At 35.8% G+C, this 12,168-nt stretch overlaps 1 protein-coding gene across 1 annotated transcript in view; it reads right to left on the minus strand.

Moving 5' to 3' along the window:
• LOC128895073 (titin) overlaps nucleotides 1-12,168 on the minus strand; it is a 68,919-nt gene that overhangs the window by 25,033 nt on the left and 31,718 nt on the right. The window contains exons 15-23 of the mRNA XM_054157315.1: nucleotides 11,585-12,062; nucleotides 10,252-10,832; nucleotides 8,400-8,942; nucleotides 7,719-7,973; nucleotides 7,159-7,302; nucleotides 4,940-5,341; nucleotides 3,294-3,695; nucleotides 2,192-2,414; nucleotides 1,930-2,102 (exon numbers count right to left, since the gene is read on the minus strand). Coding sequence (XP_054013290.1) covers nucleotides 1,930-2,102; nucleotides 2,192-2,414; nucleotides 3,294-3,695; nucleotides 4,940-5,341; nucleotides 7,159-7,302; nucleotides 7,719-7,973; nucleotides 8,400-8,942; nucleotides 10,252-10,832; nucleotides 11,585-12,062 — 3,201 coding nt within the window. The remainder of the gene's footprint in view (nucleotides 1-1,929; nucleotides 2,103-2,191; nucleotides 2,415-3,293; nucleotides 3,696-4,939; nucleotides 5,342-7,158; nucleotides 7,303-7,718; nucleotides 7,974-8,399; nucleotides 8,943-10,251; nucleotides 10,833-11,584; nucleotides 12,063-12,168) is intronic.

Below are 12,168 nucleotides of genomic sequence, written 5' to 3' on the forward strand. Positions count from 1 at the left end.
TTCGTGTTTCGTTTTCAAAGACATAGTTGTTTGACGGGCACTCTTCTGGAAAAACTTCCTCGAAGTCTCAGCTTTTGAAGAGTATTGTTAAAAAAAATTGTACCGTGATATTTTCGGGAGAAAATTACGTGTACATGCAGAAGAGCGTGGGTTTTTAGCTGAAAATCGATATTTTTCAACGAAAATCGACTTGTCACTTTAAAATTAATTTGACATCGGGTTTGATGTATTTTTTAGTGACACTCCCGGGCCTCCCCAATTATGAAAAAAAAAACGATTTTTTGACACCTCAAGCCTCTCCCAGCCGTGTGTAGAGCCTGAGTGCGAGGTGAATAATAATTGTTTTTGAACATGTATTCATAGTTTTTTTGTTATTAGACACTATTTAATCAAAATCAACCTCGGTGTACCGATAAATGATATGAAGATTGGAACACGATTTCACAAAGCAAAAAATCGATGTTTTCGGCGCAGGAGAACTGATAAGCTTTGATTTAGGAGACAGGCATTATGAATGCTTTTCTGAATTTAAACGTCATTTTCTTCCTAAAATACCACCGCACAATTTTTTTTTGACAATACCCTTCAAAAGCTGAGACTACGAGAAAGTTTTTCCTGAAGAGTGCCGGCCAAACAACTATGTCTTTGAAACCGACAAATAAATACAGAAAAAGTCAAATTTTATTAAATTTTCACAATGTAAAGTTTGACATAATTTTTCACTTCTTAAATCTACGTGATAAATTTTAGTTTAACATCAGGGGAGTGGTAAATTTAACGCTCTTTCGAATGGTATACTGAATTTTAAGTTTGCACTGCAGTTTGGTGGAGTTATGGCTGTTTAAAGAGTGTCAAGTCGAAAACGCAGAAAACATATTAAAAGTGAAAATACTCGAGAATAAGGCGACACAAAGAAAATGTCTAAGAGTAATTTTTTTTTGGAAATTTGTTATAGAATTGACACCCTGTGTATGTCCGAACTTATACATAGACATATTAAAAGTGAAAATACTCGAGAATAAGGCGACACAAAGAAAATGTCTAAGAGTAATTTTTTGTTGGAAATTTGTTATAGAATTGACACCCTGCGTATGTCCGAACTTATACATAGACACACTGTATAATTTTTAATACTTCTTGGTTTAACAGAAAAATCGGATTTCTCTTCTAGTCAATTTTTTATTAATCAGATGGGTACTATTATGTAAGATTTTGTTCATCAGACTTATCTGTTTACGTAGGTAAATAATTTACCTAAAGTCATCCCTCTGAATGTATATGTTTGCATTCGAAATTAAATTCGAATAATCTGGTAATTTGTTATCTAGTACTAGTAATATATTTTACGAAATACGAGCCCAAGGATATGAGTTTTCTTTGTAAACTTGAATAAACATTAAAATTTAGGAAGCAAATAAATCCATTCCGGGAAACATTCTAACACATTTCGACTTCAATGCTTCGAGCGTCGCGTCGCGATGTGTCTTACCACACGTTGAAATCACCTGGACTATATATGTAATTCACGATTTTACCGTATAATGGATAGATCAACATTTTACTTTAATATTGATTTCTATGTAAAGACCGAAGTTTCAGGTGATGCATTATAAAAATAGGTAGAGATAACGATTTATTTGATATCTTACTTTAATATTCATTTTAATATTTTTAGTATCCAGCTTCCAAGTAACCTGATTAATAAAATTCCTACTATATTATGATTCAACTATTCGTAATGCAGTATTTATACCATGCTTATAGAAAGGATTCAAACTTTTTGACAGAAAAGAATAAGAAATTTATCTATTCCTCTTCAAAATTCAGTCTTTTTATAGTATTTTGTAAAACATACTCGTAGGTCTAGAATACTTGATTGTTAACTTCCTCGTATATTAATAAACAGGACTGAAATAACAAAATACTTACAGCCCACTTTGATGGTACAAGTGTTGACAGCTTCGCCAGCCAAGTTCGTAGCTTTGCACATGTAAGTGCCAGAGTCTTCAGAGTATGTGTAAAGAATATCAAGTGCCACATAGCCGAAATCGTGAGTTTTGCGGAAGCGATGACCAGTTCTGACAGCGACTCCATTTACGAACCTATTTTCCAATCAAATCAACCAATTTACGTATGTGTATAATCATGAAGTAAACGATTAAGTCTAAAATAATCGATTTTAATTAATTACCATTCTATCTTCAGATTTGGATCGTTGATGGGTTCGACGCGGCATTCTAAATGTGCGTGTTCGCCTTCTTTTAAGTGATCCAGATTGTTGAGCGGTGTCAGGAAAACGGGCTTCTGGTGAACAACCTCTTTTTCAACCTCTTGTTTCACTTCTACGGTCTCTAGCTCGCGGATCTTCTGCAAACGCTGGGCGTCCAATGTGTCCAGACAAAGGCCTTGTTTCGCTGTTCAGGAAGAATACAAACCATTGAAATTCTCTTCGCTGACATCGAACTGCTATGGAATAATCATCGATCAACTTATGAATTTTGGTTATACCGAAAGGTTAGGGAATTCGATCGAGATTCGAGGCTGTCAACTGTTTGGTGAGACTTCGTAGTAATTATGAAAATAATGATAATTTTCATTGTTTTAATTATAAGAAAATTAAATTTTTTAAACTTTCGTGTACTTTCAATCTTGTTGTGAATGATAAACCAAATTCATTTAGGACCTAGGGATCCAGGAGAAATTATTTACTAAGTTTATCTATTTTATCCTACGGTTAAATTAATTTCTTTTAATTAACATCATTTCCATTTATACACAATTGTAAAATCAACAATTGTCGACATTTTGAGCAATCCTGTATAAGAATATATGTAAATATCCATAATCCATAAGATAGCTAATTTTTAAAGAAACTTTTACGTTACGATTAAAATTTAAAATGATTCTAATAATAATATATTAGGACTTATTGTACCAAGTTGATTATGTATAAAACAATGTTAAATATACTATTGTACTTTTTATAAGTTTATGATTACATAATTTCCATATAATTTGAAATAATATTTTTATTTCGTTTCAGGAAAAAGAATTAAAACTCTGTAACAGGGTCTTATCAACCCAGATGTACCTTAATTGTGAATTTACTAGAAGTCTCCTAGTAATAAAATATTCTAAATAAACTCTAAAATAAACTGTATCTAAAACGATTAAAAAATAAGTTATGGAATTAACTCGACAGAAAGAACATTCCTACCCTGAATCAATTCAGAAGTGAAGTTAATTATTTTGTGCATAATTCTATAATTATTCTGTGTATTTCGATAACTTACAGTCGACACTGATGACGCAGGTGGTGACAGCTTCGCCAACAGCGTTCCTCGCTTTGCACATATAGGTTCCCGAATCTTCAGGGTAAGCGTAGAGTATATCAAGAGCTACATAACCGAAATCGTAAGTGGTCTTGAACTTGTGGCCCTGTGGGATCGGTCTACCATCTCTGTACCACTCGACCACCATTGTGGGATCGTTGACAGGCGTCAAGGTCGCCTCAAGGTGAGCGCTCTTGCCCTCGGGCAGGTGCTCGATGTTCTTCAGCGGGCGTCCGAACTTCGGTTTCTCCGCGACGATCAAATCTTCCTGGTCCACGCGTTTGAACCGCGAATCGTCTTCGAGGTACTGTATTTTCTTCAGTGCATTTTCGTGTTGTGTCTCGCGAATGATGGAGGAACGGGCTGTAAGGTGACATTAATTAACATGACCAGGTCTAATCGACACAACATTGCACTTGGAGGACAGAAGGGCTTGGAATAAAAACGTACAACAGGCGTGAACGAGTAAAGATGATAAAAAACAACGAGAAAAACAACGTGGAACACCCAGAAAGGGGAAGGGTGGCCATTCATTTTCTGCGTATAATATATAAAAGCGGAACTGTGTTTCAAAGCAATGGGGAAGGGTACTAGAAGCAAGAAATACAAGGTTTCTAGGTAACACAAAATGCGTGATTACATCCACCTGCTGTCCCCGTGCGATTTCTTCGTGGAAGCTCAAAGAAGTATCGACTGTATGACGCTATGTAGCAACTGTTGCTAGGTTGAATACCTGCTGAATTATGGGAACTAGGAAACAGATTGTGCATATGCGTTTGTTATTGAGAAAGAACGACTATAAGTTCAAATTAAATATGTTGGAGTTTTGAACTTTACTTGTTTGAAAAACCAATTCAGTAAAGTTTGTTCTCTTCATATTTATGTTAAATAACGCCCATATATTTCTTGGACACTGAGAATTTTATGGACTTTTTACGTTTGCAAATACTAAGAACATCTATCTTATTAATAAAATGATTATTCACTTTTCCCTGTATATATGACTTTTTCATAACAAAGTCTGTTTTTCTTTAGTTGTGACATCAATTGAAATGGAATATTGTCATAAGTTAGATATTTTAAGATACAATTATACAAATAATATTATATACAGGAGGAACATTTTAATTTAAGGCTAATATTTGATTAAGAAATGAAGTAATGAAGGAAATTAGAATAACCAGTTTAAAATAATATCAAAAGAATCAATGCTATTTTTGAAATTGTATCCCGAAGATAATCAACAGTGACCTCCAATACAATCATTAGTTCCAGTTTCTATAAATTCACAGCCACTCAACCCAGCAATTACAATTATCCCGAATATTCCATTACCGATATCTCAAGATCTTGAAGCTACTTCTGTTTCGCTTCGCCATTATAGCATCTCCGTCGACGATCAACTCTTAAAATTGTCAAGAGAGCTACTATATTTCCGATCAATCGTGATATCAACAATTACCAGACTATCCCGGATATTCGATTACCGTCGTCCCAAACTTCCGAAGATACTTCTATCTCGCTTCTCGTGAGCGCGTCTCCCTCGACACGAAGCGCGCGAGAATTCTCGAGGGATCCTGCTGGATCGTTCATAGGGTGGTACTTACATTTCACGTCAAGATTGATCGAACTCTGCGCCGATCCCAGTCTATTGGTAGCCTGGCACGTGTAGGTGCCAGAGTCTTCGGCGTACACCGTCAGTACATCCAACGCAGCGAATCCAAAGTCGCAGGTGGTTCTGTACCTGTGACCGGTGGACAATGGTTTGCCGTTATGGAACCACTCCACCTTCATGTTTGGATCGGGATAGGGTTCGATGCGGCACTCATAGTGTGCGCTTTGGCCTTCGACCAGGCTGGTGGGTCCATTCAGTTGGACTGTGAAGGACGGTTTCTCCTTTACGACGAACTCTTCCTCCTCGCGGCGTTGGTACTTGCTGGTGTCCTCCAGGGCTTGGATCTTCGACAGCGAGCTCTCGTGCTGCGTCTCGAATTGCAGGGCTGCTTTGGCTGTGTCGGGGAAGAGTTTTTTTTTTGTCAGCGTGTATTTGTACTGGGTGGTGTGATTGATGATGAAACGTTTGACGAGGACCAGGAGACATTGCTCGATTCTCTTCTTCGGTGGATGTCTAATTTATTGTGTGCTCTTCGAGGGACACTCGAGAATGCTTGCACAGCGATGTTCATTTTTGATAAGGGATTGTATTTAACCCATTCACTGCAATTCACCGTAACCCATGCCAGACAAATTTAAGCAGTTTGCCTTGATGTGTAATCTAGTTTACTATGTTGATAATAAAAGTGATATTAAATTTGTTGTTTTAAAAAGAAAATTTATGATCTTCTTCTGCAATAATTCATAACTCAAAAGGCTATAAACTTATCCCTTGAGTAATTGAAATCAATTTGAGGTGAGGGACATCTCGTAGTTGGCAATGAATGGGTTAATAATATTTCTACAAAGAATCGTATGTGAAGTTACATCCTTTTAAAAATTGTATAGTGATGAGTAAATTCATTACCAGATTAGAAATATAATTCAGTATTAGGAAGCAATTTAAGTTTCTTTCATAAATGTATAATAATTATTTCACTTATATTTTTTATTTTAATAGATATTTTTCTGGATAAAATTAGAAATCGATTTTTATTAACGTAGGCTAGATTTGAAATTATTTGAATAATTATTGCACTATTAATTTCAATGATCGTTACAAATTTTGGTAAATAACATGCTAATTTGTTAACATATTTATTTTATATACTCGTTAAATAATGATTAGTATTCTTCGAATAAAATATTCTATATAATTGTAAAGTATAGAAAAAGATAATAAACATCGCCGTACGGATACAGTGAATATAAAAAGTGGACAATAGACGTAAACAAAACATTAGCATTTATCAAAATGTTCATCGTCAAGTATCTTGAAAATGGGGTATGAATATCGTGACGGTCAGAAGTTGTTGTAATGGTGATCGATTATAATATGTAAAAGATGAAGATGTAAGTGATTGTAGTTATGTAAAAAAAAAATGCTCGTTTCCATAGTTTGTAATTTTTGTTAACGATGGATGCGGATCGTTTGCACGAACGATCTAACTTCAAATACTTTTGTGCAATTACCGTGAATTTTGCGAAACGATGCAAAAGTTTAGCAAAAAAGTATAAAAAAATATTCTACTGAACACTGCGTCAAAAAAGGGAAAAAATCGCTGCACACAAAAAAAAAGTACAAAAATCTACGTATAAGCGCAGCTGTTTCTACATGTTGGTAGCTTGTCTATAGCTTACGAGAAGCGGTGCTGGAAATTGAAGCTCCACTTTCGAGATGATCTCGTGGTAAAAGGTTTACCAAACGCTGCTTCAGGGTTTTGTTTCTTAACAATGAAATAGACTTGTCAGAGTAGTCGTTGTGAATACTTCAACATCATCTTTCATATAATATTTAACTGTAATCACGTAGTTGATATTAGTAGTTGAGGCTTCCAGGTGTAAGTCGTGTCCTTTGGATAAGATACTTCAACGTTTTATTAGCATTGCAGAGCTAGCATCTTCAGGGATCAAATGACACATTGATATTGATATAGTACTCATGTCATTTGAGTCCTGAAGAAGCTACCTGGAGTGCTGGCAAACAGTTAGACAATTTTATTCAAAGGCTTTCACTCGAAAACTTTACTCATAGTCAACCATGAAGAACCCATATAAAAGCCTCAAATATCTGTAAATTTGTGCACTATAATAGTACTATCTGTGTTTAATTGAAAAACAAAATCCTGAAGCCTTCTTGAGAAAACGCTTTGTATGTATCATTTTTACTTACATTGGACGAAAAGCGTAGCTGACGTCACTGCTTCACCTAGTTCGTTCCTTGCACGGCAAGTGTAAGTACCTGAATCTTCGGGATTCACGTATTTCATGTTCAGAGCGACGTATCCAAAGTCGTGCATTGTCGTCACGCGATTGGCTGCAAAGAGGAGCGATTGGTCACAATCCAGGAGATAGAGACATTACAATTTCAGAGTTAAGAAGATGTGTTGCACTAAGAAAAATTTCTTAGGCAATGTAACATGATATTGTAATATTGTATATTAGTAATAATATACTAAAAATATACTAATAGTATATTAGTTTTTTCCTGTTTGGAGTTCCTTATTTAGTTTTCATATTCTAGAACTAATCTTTGTAATAGGGATACCATTCGAAAAATATGTAGATACTAATACATTCAAATGTTTATGCTTTTGTGTTATTCGTCTTAAATATAATACAACAGTTACATTATGCTACCGAAATATTTTAAATGGGATGTATGTGGTTTTTTGAATAGATAAATAAATGATGACAAAATAAACAGATAAGTATAATAAATAAATAACTCACAAGCTGAAATTGGAACTCCATTTCGCAACCATTCGACTTTCAGTTTGGAATCGCCTACGGGGATCACGCGAGCCTCGAAATGAGCCGCCTGGTTTTCAGCGACCTTGAGGTCCTTGATTGGCATCGTGAACACTGGTGCTTGAGTAACTGTCTCCTCCGTTGTGGTTTTGCGTTGGTATCGCGAGGTATCCTCCAGATAACGAAGTCGTTGAAGCGTTTCTTCGTTTTGAGTTTCCATGTAGATTGACTTTTTGGCTGTTTGAGAAAAATGAGCATTACGTATAGTATTAGAGAAAGGAGATATATGTTTATGGAGAAAATAAAGAATATATATGATAGAGAAGATGCACATATCATTAGAGAAATTAGAATCAACGAGTTTGATTTTTTATTCTTCAATTTCTTTTCTACGGCTTCGTTTTACTTCGTTTTTCTTTAGATTATCTTCTACTACCATCAAACTTTATTCCTAATATTTATCTTTGTTTTTATTTTACTGAATCAATTTTAATGAATCTTTCTTTTTAAAAAGATGTTCATGTTACTAGAAAATGTAGAATCAACGAGGCTGACTTTTTCATCTTGAGTTTTTTCCTGCACCTTCGTCTTACTACGTTTTTCTTGAAATTACCTTCAATTATCACTAAACTAAACAGAAGAACAATTAAAACAGAAACTCACAGTGGACAACTGCGGATGCAGACGTAATTGCTTCCCCAATAATATTCTTAGCGCGGCAGGTGTAGGTGCCAGAGTCCTCAGGATACGCGTACATGATGTCCAGGGCGACGAAACCGAAGCTGTTCGTCTCGACGAATCTGGATCCAGCCTTGACTGGCTTGTTGTTGTGGAACCATTCGACTTTCATCGTTGCGTCGGACACGGGGATCAGCCTGCACTCGAAGTGAGCTCTTTGACCCTCTTTGATCTCCACGTTGTTCAGAGAAGTGGTGAATATGGGTGCCTGGGTGGTCGTTTCCTCCACATCTTCTCGTCGCTGGTATTTGCTCCTGTCCTCGAGATAGTGGATCTGTTCGAGGCTGATCTCGTTCTTTGTGTCCATCAGAACTTGCGCAGTTGATCGACAGGTGAGCGTGCAGGACACCTCGTCGCTGCCGACGAGATTAACGGCACGGCAGGTGTACGTTCCAGAATCCTCGGCAATCAGGTCGATCACGTCCAGTGCGACGTATCCGAAGTCATGAATCGGACGGAATCGGTGTCCTGGGGAGCAGAGACGTTTTTCAAATTTTTTGTTGAGATATTCTCTACTTTGTATGTTAAGTCTTGACGCATATACATATGTATAATATATCAACGTTTTTTAGAGTAATTATATTGTATACAGTGGGTGTAGAATATATTCGTACACCGATCAATTTCTCCCGAAACTTTTCTGTGAAATTGTAGTTTCTTAACTTCTTTTATAATTAATGATATTTTACATACTCTCGGAAATCTCTAAGATAGATGTAGTCCAGACAACATTTGCTAGTTGATATAATTTGTGAAATTAACAAAAAAATGCGAAAAGTAGGTAAAAGTGTAGAAGCAATAAGTATTTGTACGATTCTTATGACGAACCATTTAAAGTAGAGTTTGTAACGTAAACACATTAGTTTATTGCTCCGTACGAATTAGAAAACATCAAATTTCCAGTAAAGTACTTTTAACAAACGGCTGTAATAGAGGAATGGAAAAAGATTCCACTTCGAATAACTAATAATTTAGTTAATTTAATGCTTAGAAGAGTTGCAATAATTATAAAATCAAAAGGAAATCCCACGAAGGAAATATTATATACTTATAAATTAATGTAAATTTCTTTTTTCTTTAATGAAGTTTTAAAAATTAAGCAGTGTGCGAATACTTATTGCTTAAATATTTCTATCGACTAATTGTTTTTTTCTTATTAATTTCGCAACTTACATAAATAACTATTTCTTTTGTACTCTATCTATCTTAGAGACTTCCGAGAATATGTAGAATGTCATTGTTTATAAAAAATAAGTTAATAAATCACAATTTTACATAGTTTTTTTGGAAATTGATCGGTGTACGAATACTTTCTACACTCACTGTATGTTTGTTAGGCTATGTCTTTATATTTTAATGGAGTAAATTTTGCAAGTAATACAGGGACAAATCTTTTGACTAACAATTTTATGATCTTTAAAATAGGTGTCTTGTTGTCTCTCGAGAGTAATACAGGTATTGTGTTATATATATTTATTATATTTATGTTTTCTTCAATTTTGAATATGTGTTCAATATTTGTTAGATTATGACCTTATATCCTTATACGATATATTTTGGACAAGCTTAAATCTTTTGAATAAAAATTCTATAATCTTTCAAATAGTTTCCTCACTTTAAATGAATTATCACGACTGTGATTAAAAGAAATAGAACCTCAATCGAATGCAAGTTCCCTAAATGCAACTTAAAATTCCTCCTACATTCTGTTAAAGTTAACAACCAACTAACAACAAATTTCCTAGAAATTCTAAGCAATCAGAAAAACTTCGTTTACCTATCGTAACTGGACGACCGTTCTTGAACCACTCGACCTTCAAATTGGAATCCGTTACCGGTTCCAATTTGCATTCAAAATGCGCGTGCTGTCCCTCGCGCAGGTTCTCCTGGTTCTTCGGAGCTGTGACGAATCTTGGTTTAACGTTGACCACCTCGTCGACCAGCTCGTGTCTCTTGTATCTCGATGCATCCTCTAAATACTGTATTCTCTCCAAGCCTTCGGGATGCTGGGACTCCAGGAGCAGGTCTTTCTTCGCGTGCACCCTCACCGAGCACGAGGTGACAGCCTCGCCTAATTGATTTCTCGCTTGGCAGGTGTAGACACCTGAGTCGTCGGGGTAGACACCGAGAATGTCGAGCGCTACGTAGTCGAATTCGTAGGATGGTCTGAATCTATGGCCAGTCTTCACTGGTCTACCGTTTACGAACCACTCGACCTTCATCGTGGCATCGCCGACAGGCTGAAGACGACACTCGAGGTGGACGTTGGTCAGCTCCACTGTTTCGATGTTGTGCAGAGCCCGGGTGAATTGGGGCGCCTGCATCACTGTCACTTCTTCTTGTTGAGTTTTGCGGTACCTGGGTGACAGAAATGAAGATTGTGTAAGTATTTTGCCAGGAGGAAGATGTTTTAGGGAAGCTAATTATTATTCTTGATTAAACTGCGAATTCTATGGAATAATGTTCTAAATAAGTACGACAAATATATTCTAAACATAATCGAAAGGTATATGCACTCATGCAAAACGAGATATTCAAGAATATATTCAGCATACATTATGTATATTTTCATTACATTTTGTATTTTAATAGATATTCTTCTGGATAAAATTAGAAATCGATTTTTATTAACGTAGACTAGAATTCAATTATTATTTGAATAATTATTGCACTATTAATTTCAATGATCATTACAAATTTTGGTAAATAACATACTAATTTGTTATCATATATAACTCATATAAAACAGAATATTAATATTATCGAATCAATTAATAGAATATATTCAACGTACATTACGTATATTTTTTATATGTTTTAAGTATTCATACTCTCACAATTCATTCATGACTAAAGGATAGCACATCTCACAACTTCCTTCATTAAAAACAAATCATCGAAGAATGTATAATATATCTATTTATTTAACATTTTGCTACGTTAAATTACCAACCTTCCAAAGTCTCAAACTAATATCCATTATAATGTATTTATTTGTATGAAATTCACTAGTCAACAAATTTACCTTAAATAGATGCATCTATTAATCTATATTCTTTTAATAAATACATCTATAAAGCAACATTTAAAATTCAGTGCTATCTACAAACCTGGACGAATCTTCCAGCATCTGGATCTGCTCGAGCGACTGCTCGTGTTGAGTTTCCGTGACGACGTCGGATCTTGCGATGACCCTAACGCAAGCTGACGTATGGGCAGTACCAAGATGGTTGGTGGCCCGGACAGTGTATTCTCCAGAGTCGAGGACAGTCGAGTGAACGATGTCCAAAGCGACGAAACCGAAATCGTAGTAAGTCCTGAATCTGGAGCCAACTGTAACCGGGCGGCCATTTTGGAACCATTCGACTCTCATCGTTGGGTCGCCCATTGGTTCCAAACGGCACTCTAAGTGTATATTCTTGCCCTCGCTCACTGGCTTAGGATCGCTCAGTGGCTGCACGAAAATGGGCTTGGATTTTGATATTTCTTCGATATGATATTGTGGCTCGACGAATTTCGATTCCTCGAGGCGTTGCGTCTTTTCGTAGGAGACGCGATGCATGCTGCTGGTATCGACGCTAGATCGTGCTAGAAGTCAAACAACAATTGTCGGTTTATTTAATGAATATTTTTGGAAAATGTGTAAATTTTTAGAGAAATTAAACAATTTGCTAGAATATCTAATTTACGGACT

The sequence above is a fragment of the Hylaeus anthracinus genome, unplaced genomic scaffold (assembly GCF_026225885.1).
Source record: "Hylaeus anthracinus isolate JK02 unplaced genomic scaffold, UHH_iyHylAnth1.0_haploid 4, whole genome shotgun sequence".
Taxonomy (NCBI): domain Eukaryota; kingdom Metazoa; phylum Arthropoda; class Insecta; order Hymenoptera; family Colletidae; genus Hylaeus; species Hylaeus anthracinus.